General features: G+C 48.1%; 1 protein-coding gene across 14 annotated transcripts in view; it reads right to left on the bottom strand.

Annotated features, from left to right (window-relative positions):
• Nucleotides 1-18,167, bottom strand: part of NFASC (neurofascin) — a 209,810-nt gene that overhangs the window by 106,342 nt on the left and 85,301 nt on the right. For all 14 annotated transcript variants that reach the window (XM_075335668.1, XM_075335673.1, XM_075335662.1 and 11 more), the window contains 4 exons: nucleotides 17,737-17,842; nucleotides 17,440-17,636; nucleotides 16,492-16,614; nucleotides 16,226-16,396 (listed from right to left, as the gene is read on the bottom strand). In XM_075335668.1, the coding sequence (XP_075191783.1) occupies nucleotides 16,226-16,396; nucleotides 16,492-16,614; nucleotides 17,440-17,636; nucleotides 17,737-17,842 (597 nt within the window). The remainder of the gene's footprint in view (nucleotides 1-16,225; nucleotides 16,397-16,491; nucleotides 16,615-17,439; nucleotides 17,637-17,736; nucleotides 17,843-18,167) is intronic.

Genomic DNA, 18,167 nt, shown 5'->3' with positions numbered 1-18,167 from the left:
CCATTTTTTCAACAAAATTCACAAAACCATTTTTTTAGGGACCACATCACATTTGAAGTTACTTTGAGAGGCCTAGGTGACAAAAAATGCCCAAAAGTGACACCATTCTCAAAACAGCACCCCTCAAAGTACTCAAAACCACATCCAAGAAGTTTATTAACCCTTCAGGTGCTTCACAGGAACTAAAGCAAAGTGGAATGAAAAAAAGCAAAAAATAAAATTTTACCTAAAATGTTGCTCTACCCCAAATTTATTCACTTTTAGAAGAAATAACACAACAAAACTTGAACCCCAAAACTTGTTACCCACTTTCTTATGAACGCGCCAACACCCCACATGTGGTCAGAAACCTTTGTTTGGACAAATGGGAGGTGTGAGGTAAATCCGGAGATATGACGATAAATCATGATATTCAAGTATGTCAGGAAGCCCTCTCCTGGTGTCACCCCCCCTTTCCTTCACACAACTGGTTTAGCAACAAATCCCATGGCCATCTCCTGTGATATGGAGATGAGGTGGTGTGGGAACAATGGACACAGGATGACTCCCTGCCGTCACCCTGTAACAAGAGTTGTATCTCATTAGCAAGGCTATGGAAATAGCCAGACAGAACGACTCCAGTAAAAAATGGTTCATATCTCGCAAGCCATATTTCCGATAAATATGGCAACCATAAAAATGGTGTCTCCGCATGCGGACGATGCCGGCACACCCTTTTTATGGGAGCAGGACATTGGGAAATGCCCCAGGCGTGATATCAGCCAATGGGGAACTGGCAGACAGGTCATGAGTCCCCTCGTTCTGTAGCTAAATTCATAACTGTCACAATGAGAGCATTGGCGTCCACCTACGACGCTCCCAGGCAAAGTTATGGCCCATATTCCATGTTGTGGATTGTCCATAACTCAAGCCAGGGGTGGAGCAGTGCTCCCTCTGAGGTCACTAAGGTAGGAGGGGACCTGGATTTGCCCAGGTTGATAACCCTACTTCGGCCATTTTCCAGTGTTCTTTTCGCTGGGGGCACGTGTAGGAAACATCTGTGGGAAGGATCCTAGAAACCTGGGTACAGCGCCCCCCTGTGGCCAGACGCAACAAGGTAACTGCTGGAACTGTGTATGCCTGTTTGTAACCCATGCTTTGACTGTAACTGTACTCTGACATATGTATAATCTGTAGATTCCCTATTGTATATATTGTAGTTTCTAGTGTGCTTTAGGCTGATTAAATTATATAATTAATCTTGGGCTGTTCTGTTATCTCGATCTTGAATCCCACGTCTGTGTGTTCGGCTAATAGTTACCGTAAATCGGTTGGTGGCAGCGAATTGTGCCAAGGATTATTGTGGGGAGGCCAGTGAGATTCGGGGAGATTTTATATATTCCGCCCGCGGAGGTCGGGGGAATATATACCTTACTCTCACCGGGGACCCTTCAATAATCGGCATAAGTAGTATAGCGGCCTCCTGGCTTATGGTCGGGCAATTCCATAATTGGCCTGACTATAAGAGGGGCGCTAGAGAGCGCGTCACGTGCTCTGTCTGTCGGTCGGGAGGTATAAAGGAGGGGTGACCCCCACTTGTTACCCCCCGATTGTGACGTACTGGTAGCCAGCGCGGGGGGATTTCTGAGTGACCCCCCCGGTGGTTTGTGACATATTGGTGGCATAGCGGTGGGATCGAGATAATAGTGTGTGTGAGTGTGAGACCCATACTCCCAGACACTAAAGACTGCCTGCAGCAGCTGTGGCTGCTGGGGTCTTCAGACTAGCTCAACACTAGAGTGTCAGAGTGCAGATACTGTAAGGTGTGTGGAGGCATCAGGTGTCAGTTCTGTGTCAGTGACCAAAAGTCTGCAAGAATGGCTGATGGCACCAGGAGCAGAGCTATGCAACTGGCCAATGCTAAGGCAGGAGCCGAAGAGAGGGAGGACGGTGCTGTGGACAGCAATGAGGAGGTTGCCCATGAGTCCTCCAGGAGCTCGACGCCAGAAAACCGTTCTGCCGAGGACATTGCGCAACCTGACACTGCTGGACAAGATGAGGAGGAGCTCACCCAAGGTTCCTCAACGAGCCAGATGCCAGCCCTCCGCTCTGAAAGGGACAGTGAATCGCCTAGCTCTGCAGCGTGCCGCAGATCACCACGTGCCATTCCACCGAGCCTGGGAGGCTCGGATAGCCTTCTTCAAATGGCTATGGCCCTTCTCCAGGCTGGAGACCAGAAGGGCTACAAGGAACTCCTGGCAGAGCGCAGGGCAGAGCGGCAGGCAGCGCGTGACGCTGAGGCTGCGGAGCGGCACGCAGAGCGTGAGGCTGCGGAGCGAGAGTGGCAGGCAGCGCGTGAAGAGCGAGAGCGACAGGCAGACCGTGACTACCAGCTGCAGCTAGCTCAGCTCCGGCCCTCATCAGCCACATGTGACCTTCGAGACACCAAACTTCCAAAGGTCCGTGTTGAGGACTTCCCAGTGCTGGAGAAGGATGGAGACTTGGACTCTTTCTTGACTGCTTTTGAACGGACTTGCTTGCAGCACCATCTGGACAAGGACCAGTGGGCCAAATACCTGACCCCCCGTTTAAGGGGTAAGGCCCTGGATATCCTTGGGGACTTGCCTGCTGAGGCAGATCAGGGCTACGACACCATCAAGCGGGCCCTGATCCAACAGTACAACCTCACTCCAGAGTCCTACCGCAAGAAGTTCCGGAGCCTACAGAAGGGACCAAAGGACTCCTGGGCTGACCACCGGCGGGCACTTGCCCGAGCTGCCGACCACTGGACCCAAGGCCTGCAGCTTTCCACCGGACCGGAGATCCTGGACTTGTTCATCACGGAGCAACTCTTGTGGAACTGCCCTGAGGATCTCCGCCAGTTCATCCGAGACCAGAAGCCAAAGGGGTCCACGGCTACAGCTGCCCTTGCCGATGACTACACCAACAACCGGGCCCCTGAGGCCAGGAGAGCGGCCACCAGCAGCACCTGGAGAGGGGGTAAGATGAATTCTGCGACTGCCCCACCTGCCCCTAGACTGCAGGGGGTGTCCCCCTCAACTCCCCTCTCCAGGCCCGTGGCGGAACCAAGACGGTGCCACCAGTGCAACCTACCTGGACACTTCAAGGCCATGTGCCCTCAGCGTCCCAAGGCCCCGGCTCCGTCCCCGTCCCAAGGGCCGCCCAAGGTGTATTGTGTGGGTGGGGGTGGTGGTAGGTCCCTGGACAGCTTCCAACCTGTCACTGTCGGCCGGTCTGTGACCATAGGACTGCGAGACAGCGCCTCGGAGGTGACTCTGGTGCGGCCTGAGATGGTGTCCCCCCAAGACTTGATCCCTGGAAAAACCCTCGCTGTCTCCGGGATTGGAGGCATTGACCCGGCGCTGCCTGTTGCTGACATTTATGTGGACTGGGGCGCAGGGCGAGGGGTGAGGGAGGTGGGGGTAACTGATCGGATCCCTGCAAACGTGCTACTTGGGACAGATTTGGGGCAGATAACCTCCCAGTTTGGGCCCCCCCCAAGGGCTGAACCTTCAGCCAGTACTGACATGACTCCTGACAATGTTAATGTGTTATCTATGAATGATGTAAGGGAGGAGGGAGTGAACTCTGATATTTCTGCTTGCACAGACACCATAGACACACACGCAGCTGCAGCTGTGACAGGAGGGGAGGGGGTCAGAGAAAGGTGTGACAATGCCTCTACAAGTAACCAGCCTGTGAGCTGGGATCTGTTGCCCTCTGCAGGGATAAGCAGAGAGCAGGGTGCTGCAGGGGGAGGACCAGTGTGTGGGGTGGGGGCTACCACAGCAAATGTGGGGTCCCCAGAGATTTCACAGCGGGGTTCTGTTGCTGCAGGAGGGGAACAGGCAGGTGAGATTGGGGCCGGTCCAGGAGCGGAAGTGCTCCCAGGTAAGATCTCGGTGCATGGTTCCCCCACAACCGGGGTGTCAGGAAGCCAGGTAGGTCTGCCTGAACCGGCGACTTGGTCAGGAACGGAGGAGGAGCAGGCACGACCCACGGTCGCAGCGGCTGTGGCCGCTGTCACCCGCAGTGGGAGTGCTGGAAGCCAAGGGGCCTCCCGGAGGTCCGATAGCTCTTCCCCTTCTGACCAAGTGGCAGCCGAGTCAGGTGGAGGCCAGGACACAGGTCCCGGGGTACTGACTGAAGATGTGACAGTCTCGTCGATTCTGGCCACATCTAGTCAGGGGTTTCAGGCAGCGTTAGAAGCTGACGACAGCCTGAAAGCTCTTAAGGAGCAGGCGGCACAGCCTCCCTCGGACTCGGACCCGGAGCGAGTGGTCTGGGACCAAGGACGGCTGTACCGGGCCACGGTCCAGCAGGGTTCACCGGAGGCGTGGCCCAGGGACCGACAGTTGGTGGTACCCTATCCGTTCCGGACGGAGTTGTTGCGGATCGCACATGAGATTCCGATGGCCGGACACCTAGGGATCGCTAAGACCAAGGCCAGGTTAAACCAGCATTTCTACTGGCCAAAAATGGGGGCCGATGTGGCTGCCTACTGCCGTTCGTGTGAAACCTGTCAGAGAGTGGGGAAGGCGGGGCCACGCCCCAAAGCCCCACTGGTATCTCTGCCAATCATCGATGAGCCTTTCAGGAGGGTGGCTGTGGATCTGGTCGGCCCGCTGGCCATCCCCAGCAGCTCCGGGAAACGCTTCCTACTGACGGTAGTGGACTATGCCACCCGGTACCCAGAAGCAGTGGCCTTGTCGTCCATTCGGGCTGACAAGGTGGCCACCGCATTGCTGGAGATTTTCTCCCGAGTGGGTTTTCCCCAGGAAATGCTCACTGACCGGGGGACCCAATTCATGTCCCAGCTGATGGAGGCCCTCTGTAAGCAAGTCCAGGTGCGACATCTGGTGGCCAGCCCGTACCATCCACAGACTAATGGCCTGTGCGAGCGGTTCAATGGCACCTTAAAGCAGATGCTTAAGATGTTGGTCGACTCCCATGGGCGTGACTGGGAGCGGTATCTCCCACACCTGTTATTTGCTTACCGGGAGGTTCCACAGGCCTCAACAGGATTCTCACCGTTTGAGCTCCTGTACGGGCGACGTGTGCGGGGCCCCCTGGCTCTGGTGAAAGAGGCTTGGGAAGGGGATTTGGCCACCCCTGGAGTGTCGGTTATCGAGTATGTCATGCGCTTCCGGGACAAAATGCAGGCCTTGACGCAACTGGTACACGACAATATGGCTCAAGCCCAGGCCGATCAGAAGCGTTGGTACGACCAGAACGCTTGTGAGAGGACCTACCAAGTGGGTCAAAAGGTGTGGGTACTGGTCCCCGTACCACAGGACAAGCTTCAGGCAGCCTGGGAAGGCCCATACCTCGTGTACCAGCAGCTCAACCCTGTAACGTACCTGGTCACCCTGGACCCTGCCCGTGGAAGGCGGAAGCCCTTCCATGTGAACATGATGAAGGCACATCATGAGCGGGAGGCATGTGCGCTCCCCGTGTGCAACCTGCCCGAGGAGGGAGAAGCGGAAACCCTCTTGGATATGCTAGCCCAGGTTAGGGCAGGCGGATCCATTGAGGATGTGGAGGTTGGCCACCAGCTCTTGGAGGACCAACGGTCCCAGCTGTGGGCCACCCTACACCCCTTCCGGGGGTTGTTTACCAACCAGCCCGGAAGGACTGACTTGGCTGTCCATCACGTGGACACTGGGGATCATCCCCCGATCCGGCGTTCAGCATATCGGGTCTCCCTGGAGGTGCAGCAACACATGCGCCAGGAGATTGACGAGATGCTGAAGCTGGGGGTGATCCAGGCATCCAACAGCGCTTGGGCCTCGCCTGTAGTCCTCGTCCCTAAGAAGGACCGAACCACTCGGTTCTGCGTGGACTACAGGGGGCTCAATGCTGTCACGGTCGCCGATGCGTACCCAATGCCACGCATCGATGACCTGCTCGATCAGTTGGCCGGGGCTCAGTACCTGACCATCATGGATCTGAGCCGGGGATATTGGCAGATCCCCCTGACTCGCAAGGCCAGGGAACGCTCTGCCTTTATTACCCCATTTGGACTATACGAGTCCACGGTGATGCCATTCGGGATGAGGAATGCCCCTGCCACTTTCCAGCGGATGGTCAACACCCTGCTCAAGGGACTTGAAGGGTACGCGGCCGCGTACCTAGATGACATTGCCGTCTTCAGTCCCACCTGGGAGGACCACCTAGAGCATCTAGCACAGGTGCTCAGGCGGACCCACCGGGCAGGTTTGACCATCAAGCCGGGAAAGTGTCAGCTGGCCATGAGCGAGGTCCAGTACCTCGGTCACCGGGTAGGCGGGAGAACACTGAAGCCCGAGCCTGAGAAAGTGGAGGCCATCGCATCCTGGCCCACCCCCAGGACCAAGAAGCAGGTGATGTCCTTCTTGGGGACCGCTGGGTACTATAGGAGGTTTGTTCCATGCTATAGTAGCCTGGCAAAGCCCTTGACGGACCTCACCAAGAAGAAGCTGCCCTCTGCAGTCGATTGGACAATGGACTGCGAGACAGCCTTCCGGGCCCTAAAGGACGCCCTGTCCAGCCCGCCCGTGCTACAGGCAGCCGACTTCACGCGGCCGTCTGTAGTACAGACCGACGCCAGTGACTTCGGCCTCGGTGCGGTGCTCAGCCAGGTGGACTCTGCGAGCCAAGAGCACCCAGTCTTGTACCTGAGCCGGAAGCTGTTACCGAGGGAAGTGGCCTATTCCACAATGGAGAAGGAGTGCCTGGCCATAGTGTGGGCCCTGCAGCGTCTGCAACCCTATCTATACGGGCGCCACTTCATCGTGGAGACGGACCACAATCCCCTCAGCTGGTTGCACACCGTCTCTGGGACGAATGGGCGATTGTTGCGATGGAGCCTTGTGCTCCAGCAATACAACTTCACCATTCGCCACAAAAGGGGCCGTGACCACGGTAACGCAGACGGGCTGTCCCGACAAGGAGAGGTCGCGGACAGGCGCACGGGGGAACACCGGAGTGTGCTGCCCCCTAGCGCCCTCAAAAGGGGGGAGGTGTGAGGTAAATCCGGAGATATGACGATAAATCATGATATTCAAGTATGTCAGGAAGCCCTCTCCTGGTGTCACCCCCCCTTTCCTTCACACAACTGGTTTAGCAACAAATCCCATGGCCATCTCCTGTGATATGGAGATGAGGTGGTGTGGGAACAATGGACACAGGATGACTCCCTGCCGTCACCCTGTAACAAGAGTTGTATCTCATTAGCAAGGCTATGGAAATAGCCAGACAGAACGACTCCAGTAAAAAATGGTTCATATCTCGCAAGCCATATTTCCGATAAATATGGCAACCATAAAAATGGTGTCTCCGCATGCGGACGATGCCGGCACACCCTTTTTATGGGAGCAGGACATTGGGAAATGCCCCAGGCGTGATATCAGCCAATGGGGAACTGGCAGACAGGTCATGAGTCCCCTCGTTCTGTAGCTAAATTCATAACTGTCACAATGAGAGCATTGGCGTCCGCCTACGACGCTCCCAGGCAAAGTTATGGCCCATATTCCATGTTGTGGATTGTCCATAACTCAAGCCAGGGGTGGAGCAGTGCTCCCTCTGAGGTCACTAAGGTAGGAGGGGACCTGGATTTGCCCAGGTTGATAACCCTACTTCGGCCATTTTCCAGTGTTCTTTTCGCTGGGGGCACGTGTAGGAAACATCTGTGGGAAGGATCCTAGAAACCTGGGTACAGCGCCCCCCTGTGGCCAGACGCAACAAGGTAACTGCTGGAACTGTGTATGCCTGTTTGTAACCCATGCTTTGACTGTAACTGTACTCTGACATATGTATATTCTGTAGATTCCCTATTGTATATATTGTAGTTTCTAGTGTGCTTTAGGCTGATTAAATTATATAATTAATCTTGGGCTGTTCTGTTATCTCGATCTTGAATCCCACGTCTGTGTGTTCGGCTAATAGTTACCGTAAATCGGTTGGTGGCAGCGAATTGTGCCAAGGATTATTGTGGGGAGGCCAGTGAGATTCGGGGAGATTTTATATATTCCGCCCGCGGAGGTCGGGGGAATATATACCTTACTCTCACCGGGGACCCTTCAATAATCGGCATAAGTAGTATAGCGGCCTCCTGGCTTATGGTCGGGCAATTCCATAATTGGCCTGACTATAAGAGGGGCGCTAGAGAGCGCGTCACGTGCTCTGTCTGTCGGTCGGGAGGTATAAAGGAGGGGTGACCCCCACTTGTTACCCCCCGATTGTGACGTACTGGTAGCCAGCGCGGGGGGATTTCTGAGTGACCCCCCCGGTGGTTTGTGACAGGAGGGCTCGGAACAGGAGCAGCAATATTTGAATTTTGGAAAGCAAATTTGGCTGAAATAGATTGCGGGCACCATGTTGCATTTACAGGTCCGCTAAGGTACCTAAACAGAAGAAACCCCTCACAAGTGACGCCATTTTGGAAAGTGGACCCCTCAAGGCTTCTATCTAGGGGTATAGTGAGCATTTTGGATCCACAGGTACTTCACAGATTTTGATAACGTTACATTGTCACATTGAAAATTTTCATTTTTTTCTAAAAAATGTTGCTTTAGCATCAATTTTTTCACTTTTTCAAGAGGTAATTCCAAAAACTTCACCCCAATGTTTGTTACCCACTTTTTTATGAGCGCGGTGATACCTCACTTGTGGTCTGAAACCTTTGTTTGGAGAATTGGGAGGGCTTGGAACGGAAGGAGCAATATTTGAATTTTGGAAAGGAAATTTGGCTGAAAAAGATTGCGGGCACCATGTCGCATTTGGAGGACCCCTAAGGTATGTAAACAGCAAAAAACCACCACAAGTGACCCCATATTGGAAACTAGGCCCCTCAAGGAATTTATCTAGATGTTTGGTGAGTACCCTTAACCTCCAGGTGCTTTACAGAAGTTTATAATGTTGAGCCATGAAAATAAAAAATAAAATTTTACCACAAAATTGTTACTTCAACCAGGTAGCTTTTTTTTTCACAAGGGTAACAGGAAAAAAATCACCGTGAAATTTATTGCGCAATTTCTCCTGAGTATGCTGATACCTTATGTGTGGTGGAAATCAACTGTTTGGGTGCACAGCAGGGCTCGGAAGGGAAAAAGTGCCATTTGACTGAACAATTGGCTGGAATAATTAGCGGACGCTATGTCACATTTGGAAAGCCCCTAAGGTGCCTAAACAGTGGAGGTCCCCCACAAGTGACCCCATTCTGGAAACAAGACACCTCAAGGCTTTTATCGAGGTGTATATTGAGCATTTTGAATCCACGAATACTTCACAGAATTTGATAAGCTTAGGTTGCCATATTCAAATTTTTATTTTTTTCACAAAAATGTTGATTTAGCGACACATTTCTCACTTTTTCAAGAGGCAACAACAAAACGTGTACTCCACAGGTTGTTATCTAATTTCTTGTGAGCGCAGGGATACCCCACATGTGGCCAAAAACTTTTGTTTGGATAAATGGGAGGGCTTGGAATGGAAAGAGCACCATTTGAATTCTGGAAAAGTTGAAGTAAATTGCGCGCACCATGTCACATTAGCAGGGTCCCTTGGGTACCTATACATCAGAAACCCCCCACAAGTGACCTCATTTTGGAAACTAGACCCCTCAAGGATTTTATTCAGGAGTACAGTAAGCATTTTGAATCCACAGGTACTTCACAAAAATGTTGCTAGTACACAGTGTCAGCCTTCCTGCAGAGATGTGAGTGTTGTCCACGGGAGAACGCAGCTGCCCATGCCCACGATTTGGGTTCAGGCTGCTGTGGACTTTGGCTCTATTCTACCTGCAGAAAACACTCATCTCCGCAGCATAAATTGACATGCTGAGGCTCGGGAAGCTGCGCCACAGGTTGGTTTATGCTGCAGAGAAAAGAAACACAGTGGGCACGGGATTTCTAAAAATCCTTCCACTGTGCTTCTACTGCACAATGCAGCGTTATGGACGCAGGGAAAACACTCTGCGCCCAAAACGCTGCAAACCCTGATTGTGGGCACACAGCGTAAAATGCTACAATGGATGAATGGATAGATGTCAAACATATATATAATGTCCACCCCCCTCTGCAGATTCTAAGCTGGCGCCCTTTAGTGCCTTTCATGTGACACTAAAGGGTGCCTAGCCTTGTATTTAGCCCAAAAGAAAAAAAAATAATTAAAATAAATGACGTGGGGTCCCCCCTATTTTTGATAGCCATCTAGGGTAAAGCAGACAGCTGTAGCCTGCAAACCACAGCTGACAGCTTCATCTTGTCTGGTGATCAATTTGGAGGGCTCCCCAAGCTGTTTTTTTTTTTTTTTAATTATTTATAAATAAATAATTAAAAAAAAAACCAAACGTGGGGTCCCCCCAAATTAGATCACCAGCCAAGGTGAAGCTGACAGCTGGGGTCTGGTATTCTCAGGATGGGAAGAGCCATGGTTATTGGACTCTTCCCAGCCTAAAAATAGCAGGCCGCAGCCGCCCCAGAAATGGCGCATCCATTAGATGCGCCAATTCTGGCGCTTCGCCCCAGCTCATCCCGCGCCCTGGTGCGTTGGCAAACGGGGTAATAAATGGGGTTGATACCAGATGTGTAATGTCACCTGGCATCAAGCCCAGCAATTAGTTATGTCACGGCGTCTATCAGATACCCGACATAACTAATTGACAGTAATAAAAAAAAAAATTGACAACAAAAAAAATTTTATTTGAAAAAACACTCCCCAAAACATTCCCTGATTAGCCAATTTATTGAAAAGAAAAAAAAATCCGCTGTAATCCATTTGGACGTCCCACGTCGATTCTGGACCTTCTAGATTCTAGAATATGGGGGACACGTTCAGGGAACGTATCCCCCATTTTCTAGGTGTGAGGACCCTCCATTTGAGGAGAGTGGGTGCAATGAATCTGCACCCACCCTCCCCGGGTCACAACTGCAAAGTGCCGAGCAGCAGCAGCAGCCAGCGTCCTGAACACAGGAAGCTGTCAGCTGCTCTGCACATTTGACTGGCGTCTGCTGAGAAGGAGCCGGAGGAGGGGGCCGCGGGGGATCAGTGCTCCGACAGGTATGTATGACACCGGGGAACACCGGGGGGGACCCGGCAGGGCCTGGGGAGCAGGTTTCTGTCGCATGTGTTATGGCACATACGACAGAAACCATAGGAACAGTGTGAATGTGGCCGGCGCGCTGCTGTGATCGGCGGTGCGCGCGGCCATCTTGGATTTTCGGGAGGGGGTTGGGGGTCGGGGGGGGCACTTTGGGGATACCGAGGGGACCGGAGGGAACCGAGAAAGAGATTTATCTCCCATCTGACATGTTTGATCATGCCAGATAGGAGATAAATCTTTTTTACCGGCGCGGTCATTTACTATAACTTGATGATCGGTATACGGTGTATACCGGTCATCACGTGACTGGGGACCGGAAAAACCGGCCCGAATCATGATCTCCAGGGTCTCAGCTACCCCCGATAGCTGAAACCCCAGAGATTTTCTGACGCTGGGGGGCGCTATACACTTTTTTCTGCCCGCCGTTTTAAAACGGCAGAAAGGAATAAGTACCCTTTTTTGGTGCCGTTTTAAAACGTAACGCGGTCATAATGGGGTTAACCTTCAATAAAACGAGTTTAAAAAAAAAGAATCCCAATGCATGCTGGGACACTCAAAAGAAGTGTCATCAGGGGGCTAAAGTCCCCGCCCCCTCCCTGAAACAAAGCATCATCAGTGATGCTTATGTCAGGGGCTGGGCTAGTCCCTTGCGATGTGCACAATGACAGGACACTCTCTCGCTGGCTCAGATCTGTAGTAAGAGCTGACAACAGACCACACTTTTACAGTGTATTGTAATACAAATAGCGGGAATGCAGAGACCAGCACCACCCCTACAAGTGACACTTGCAGGTCTCCACACAATGGGATTCTCAAACCAACAAAGTGTCATCAAAAAGGAAGTTGTAAAAAACAAAATAGCATTTTGAAAGTGTAATGAGTGAAGGGCAGAGACTTTCTAATTCAAATATATTAGAAAATAGTTTAAATTATTCATATTTACAAAAAAAAAAATCTTCTGAAATCGTGCAGTTTCACAATAAACTGACACAAACTTGAAGTACGATAACCAAGGATGATTCCTAGTGCTGTGTTGTCCCCATTGACATTCAGTTTACACTATTCATTACCTGTACATGTTGCAGCGGTTTCAATGTCCATGATAAATGTATTTAATAAACATAATATCTGCACAAGCAATGGGTATCATCACAATGTGCACACATCACGGTAGTGTTGCAATAATTTTAAAAGGATCTGTCACTTGCTCAAAAAAAAATTTTTTTTCATAAAAACACATTCTAATAATCCCTAAGCTCTCTGATTTTGCTGCCTTTTTCCACTTTGCACTCTGTTACGTCACTGCAAAGACATTCAAATGTATTGCTTTTGGAGGGCAGTATGTGAAATCTCTGCACTTTCACCCTTCCCTCCGAATGCTGTTAATCTCAGCTCGGTAGCATGTAAGACTGCTACACTGCTAGATCGGCTACAATTGACAGTGTCTGGAAGGAAGGCGTGATTGAACAAGCCCCTACAATAATACTCTGAAAAGCCCAGTTGGACTGCAAGCAGAGATTTCACATAGTGCGCTTCAAAAGCAATAAAGGTGAAAATCTTCGCAATGAAGTGACAACGCAAAACAGAAAAAGGGACCCAAACAGTGATCTCTGGTACTTTTTACAATATATTTTACTCCATTTTTTTGAGCAACTAACAGCTGCTCTTTAAAGACAGACCCACTTCTAAGTTTTATGTTACTAATTGTGTATTTACTCTATATAAAAAACAACAATGTGAATCCTGCTGCCTAAAACTGCGATGGTCAAGAAGTCAAAAGCGCAAAGCCAGCTTTGGTTACAAACAGCAAAATAGCAACAGCAAAATGGGAAAGACAAGGAAAAGATATAGCATGAGTAAAGCACATCTTGCCAATATTAAAATTTGGGATTTAAAGCTTAGGTAATATTTATTTCCTAGAGGCAAACATGCTTTTCTGTTTCAGTGTCTTTACACACACTGGAAATGTAGTGTGATACAACCAGTGTTGGGCAATGCTTCGATAAAGTGATTTACAAGGCTTCTAATTCTTATTAAGAAGCACATAAGACTCAGGTTTTTAATTTTTGGGGCTTGTTATGAATATAGTGAGAGTGGTTAGCTAGAAGGTGAGGTAGGATGAAGGTCTGGAGACCCCAAAAACTCACCATGGTACATAATAGTGAGGTTCACTGTGGAATGTACTGCAGAATCATTACGGGAATTCTCTGTAATAAACAAGATAGGGTGAGAGCCCCAGGGCAATATACATTGGAGAAGTCAGTAAGACGAGAGAGTCAGAGTATAGAGTGAAGATGAAGCATTAGTAAAAGACCAGACAAGACACAAATGCTGGGAATGAACACATGGGCTGAAAGCATGCAGCTTAGGAAAAGTGACTCAAAAATTGGACAAGACAAAATGAAGAACATGCGTAAATGAAAGGTTTTAGGGATCGTGCATGTAAAGATGATTTCTAAGGTTAGGTTTCCATGGGTCAGATTTGATATGCATTCTACACCAAATCCAAATAAACATCTCAACAACCTTCACCCTATGCATGTGATTGAGGATTCTCTATACATATATTTGGAGCTATGGCAAAAAACAGGAGCATACTAATCATTTCTCGAAGATTCTGCGTAGAAAAGCTGAGGATTACACCTTTTGACTGACAATAGGGTCGATTCTTGGGCCTATCAATGCAAGAATAAACTGAAAATCTATGCCAGAAACCACAAAAGCAGCATATTTTCATCATTTCAGCTGCTCAACATGCAATGCTTAGAGTTCTGATCTACTAATACCAGGAAAGTCCATAAGTTCCTAATTTACCACCGATGGCTCCAAACGTTCTGTCTGTGTGGTGTGATAATTCTGTAAAATACAAAATCTACAGGGTATAATGAAATATCAATCAATATATGGTGTTGTTATGGGACAGAAACATCAAAGACTCCCATGAGGCTTCTCCCAGAGAAATATACACAGATGCTGTGACCTGTATGCTGCGTAGCTGCATGTGGCAGCCGAGCTCAGAAGCTATCCACAGTTATGGAAGGTCAGCCCTGTGCACATTCCTTGAGCTCATTTCTTCAGAATCGCCCTGGTAATTATAAAGAAAGCCGATATAGCTGCACAGTTCTACCTATCCTCCCACTTTATACATCTGTTTGATGGTATAGACACAGTGTGCACATAACCTAACCCACTTGACTGCAGGTATACAGCATTAACAGTTCCTCTTCCCTCTGCCATAGATCGTAAAATTAATTATCTGATTACCTTAGATCACCAGGGACTAACTAACCAAACTAACCCATTCACTGCCCTAGGCCACCAGGAATTGTCATTAACCTCTTCAGTGCCCTGGTACAAAGACAATAACTCCTTCACTGCTCTAGATCGAAAGACATGTAGACAATGACATTAACCTCTTCACTACCCTGGACCACCAGGGATCCTAATATCTAAGCTTGATAGCACAGCCCAGAGTTACCCATACGGAAATATACACTTGTCCACAACAATATAATGGATATATGGACCTAACTAAAATTCAGTAAATGGATGTGTCCCTTTAATGTAAATAAAAAAAATGGAAAAAGACATAAAATAAAAGAAGGGTGATGTGAGAAAAGGATGTTGTGATGGATACAGGTAAAATGACAGCAAAATAGCAGAAAAGTATACATCATCAAGCAAATGCAAGGCAAGTTCAAACAAACTGCATCAGAAGACGGAAAAGAACTGCGAGTGCTACAGCCATGTTATAATAGTCCAAGCAAACAGGTCACACTGGGCAGAAGGATGCAGAATGAACAAATAGCAGCAGCAGGCAATCATTCTGTAGATGCTGCATGTCATGTAAGGTCTGTTACTAGGATAGACTTGTAAAACCTATCCTGCTGTACATTGTACTGTGGATCTGTGCAAACTCCAATGTGTAAGGAGTTGTACTATAGACTATTGTAAGAACGGATATGTAAGCTACACTAGGTCCAGGGAAAGATTCAGAGTTTGACCTCACGGACATGGTGTTCAATAAGGTATCACTTTGTTGTGTATTTGTTCACCTTAGAGTTTTCTCAGGATGATTTTCTATTGTGGTGAATACATATGGATTTGTATACATTGATAATTTTTTTCAGTCTGTTTTTGACTTTTTACTTAGGGTATACCAGCGATGGACATACCATTATGGACCCAAGAGGTAAGTGGGCTGACTTCTACCCCTAAAACAGGTGAAATTGAGCATAATAGTGAACTATGGGATTGCATAGGGGCCATATATTGTTCTTGCACAGGGGCCTTTGCCTGTGTATGTGTCCGCTTATAAATTCCACTACAGTAAAATCCTTGTTTATAGAAAAAACAATGCTTCAAATCCCTTAGAAAACGCCATAAAATTAATTTCCATGGGTAATCTAATAAGATTTTCATGTGAGAAGTTTTATGAGCTTTTTTATCTTCCTGAAGAGGTTTTGAAAAACACCTGTTGGAATAAAGAAAGTACATGTCACGTCTTAAAGCGGATTTTGATAGAAATCTCTCCAAATGAAGAATTGTCCAATCAAAAGCGCTTCAGGGAGAAAAAAAAAAATCTTCCAAAACTCTTCAAAAAGACTGTAGGAACAGAAAACCTCCTGAAAAATCTCCCCAAAACATGATTGCTTCCTCGAGCGGTTTCTGCTTGAAAAAGTCATGGTTTCCCCAGAAGAAACCATTTCAGGAACATATACCTGATACGGCTATGCTGCCATTCCTGCGGTGGCTCCGCCGTTGGAGTCTTTCACTCTATACTGTTAACAAGAATGAGCGTGTCCCTTCTTTTATTCGCTTCAGAATTTCTGAACCCTGACAGGGTTAAAAGACGTGACAGAACATGTGCACAGCAATGTCATTCTGATATTGCTGTGCACCATGTTCATTCTATGGGGAGCTTTTCCAGCGCTTCCACCCAGAATACACCTGAAAAATGCGATGTGTGCACATACACATAGGGAAATAAACACTTCATTATTCGCTACATTATTATGTGGCTTCATAAGGTAAGATAACTCCTATACTGCGGAGCAATGGTGGAAGACCCCATGGGACCGATCACCATGTTCTGACACTGTAAGCTGCAGGAGAAAAACATTTCAATGAGGGTCCACTTACTGGTCTGCACTTTAAGCGTGTAGGCGTTCTTCTGTTGGATGGTATGTGTAAAATGAGAACGAGCATTGCAGCTATAATCTGTCTGTGCATCTTCACGCAGGACATTAGAGAAGTACAGATCCCCGTTCAAGCCCTGAGACACACGTCTGTTCTGTGCAATCGGCTCCATTGCTGCATAAAGAACAAAGAGGGTAGATAGGATCATCTTTTCGGAAAAGACTAGATCTTCACATATGTAACATAGCGCAGCATTATCTCCCACTTACAGCTGCTCATCCAGAATATGACCGGAGGGGGAAGACTCGGTGGGGGGTTGCACTGAAGAATGTAGGAAGATCCCTCATTGACAACAACGGGATCCAGGTTTTCCTTTGGCCACAATGGGGATCCTGTGCAATAGAGTTTGAGGGAAAAAAATACAAAACATTTACAGATCCCATCAAGTATCGTTTCAATGTAAAATCATGGTTATCTTTTCCAAAAGATAGAATGCATCACTCCCGTATCTGACGGACAACAGAGAACCATCTCAGGAGATGTTTTACACACTTAGAAAAAATAGCTTTCAAAAACATATTATTGCTGTTGAGCTCCATTGTAGTGACTAGGGCTAAGCTGCAATTCCACACACAGAGGATAGGTGGCACTCTTTTGGTAAAACGCATGCATTTTTTTCAAATTCGGACAACCCCTTAAAATTATTTATAATTCAGAATCAGTTCAGACAATTTCATGCTGTAAACCTGCAGAAAATATAGTAAGATGTAGTAGAAGAAAAGCAATGCATGTATTGTCACGTATGTTGTGGATCTGTCACTTATTTCCACAGCGTATTTCACAGCTACAATATATTAGAATGAAATCTGTAAGGCCACGTGCACACGGTGAGTATTTGGTGAGGTTTTTTCACCTCAGTATTTGTAGCCAAAATCAGGGGCTGAACAATCAGAAGAAAAGTATGATAGAAATAAGGGCACCGGGTACTGCATTTTTGTAACCACTCCTGGTGTATTTTTACAAATCCCGAGGTAAAAAACTCACCTAATACTCACTATGTGCAGTGGCCTAACACAGACAATTTCTCTTGGGGATTTTGAACCAAAATTAAATAGCAAAAATACATACAAACACATATCCTACAAGTAGGCATAACGGAATAGAACCCTCCTCATGTACTGTATTGGCCAACGATCTTTGACCTCCTAGATACTTACTTGATACTTGCAGTAAAATCTTATTCGAGAGGGCTGTTCCATGTCGATTGCGAGCAAAACACTGATACTCCCCTTCGTAATCCTCAGGACGACCACCTCCGTAAATGTCTATGACAAGGGTCCCAGTCCGCCTGCGGAATGAGACTTTTGGATCTTTGGCTACGTTATAAAATTTCCCGTTCCGCGTCCATGTAAATCTATGGGAAGAAAGCCCAAATATCAAAATGGTAAATATTGGCTATAACAATCTAATCACAGCTGTTATACTATTGTTGTGTCATTTTGGAGACTACTTACGTTGGATATGGGTTTCCTGTAGCCTCACACTCAATGTTGATGTTATCGCGTGGGTCAACAATATAATTCTTTTCAGATTCCTTGGTGATGGTTGGAGGCTGATACACTATGGGACAGAAAAGAGAAAGTGTCATTCTACTGATCTCCATTTTAAACGTGCACCACTGGGATCACATCTCGGAACGTGCAAATACAGTAGTTAGCCAGAACAGTGACTATTAACTCTTCTGGTGATGCCCGATTATTGCACGTCTGGACATCTCACAGGAGCCAAGTCATCTAGGTAGAGATTTGCTGATAGCAGCATTCATTATTGGCTTAACTGGCTCTGAATCACTACAGTAATTTGTGTACCTTTCCCTTTTTTATAGGATTATCTCTATCCCAGCGCTTCATCAGATATTTCCATAGCCGACTAGCATTACTCCTGC

Source organism: Anomaloglossus baeobatrachus, chromosome 2, assembly GCF_048569485.1.
Source record: "Anomaloglossus baeobatrachus isolate aAnoBae1 chromosome 2, aAnoBae1.hap1, whole genome shotgun sequence".
NCBI lineage: Eukaryota > Metazoa > Chordata > Amphibia > Anura > Aromobatidae > Anomaloglossus > Anomaloglossus baeobatrachus.
This window is presented reverse-complemented; position numbering and strand designations above follow the sequence as displayed.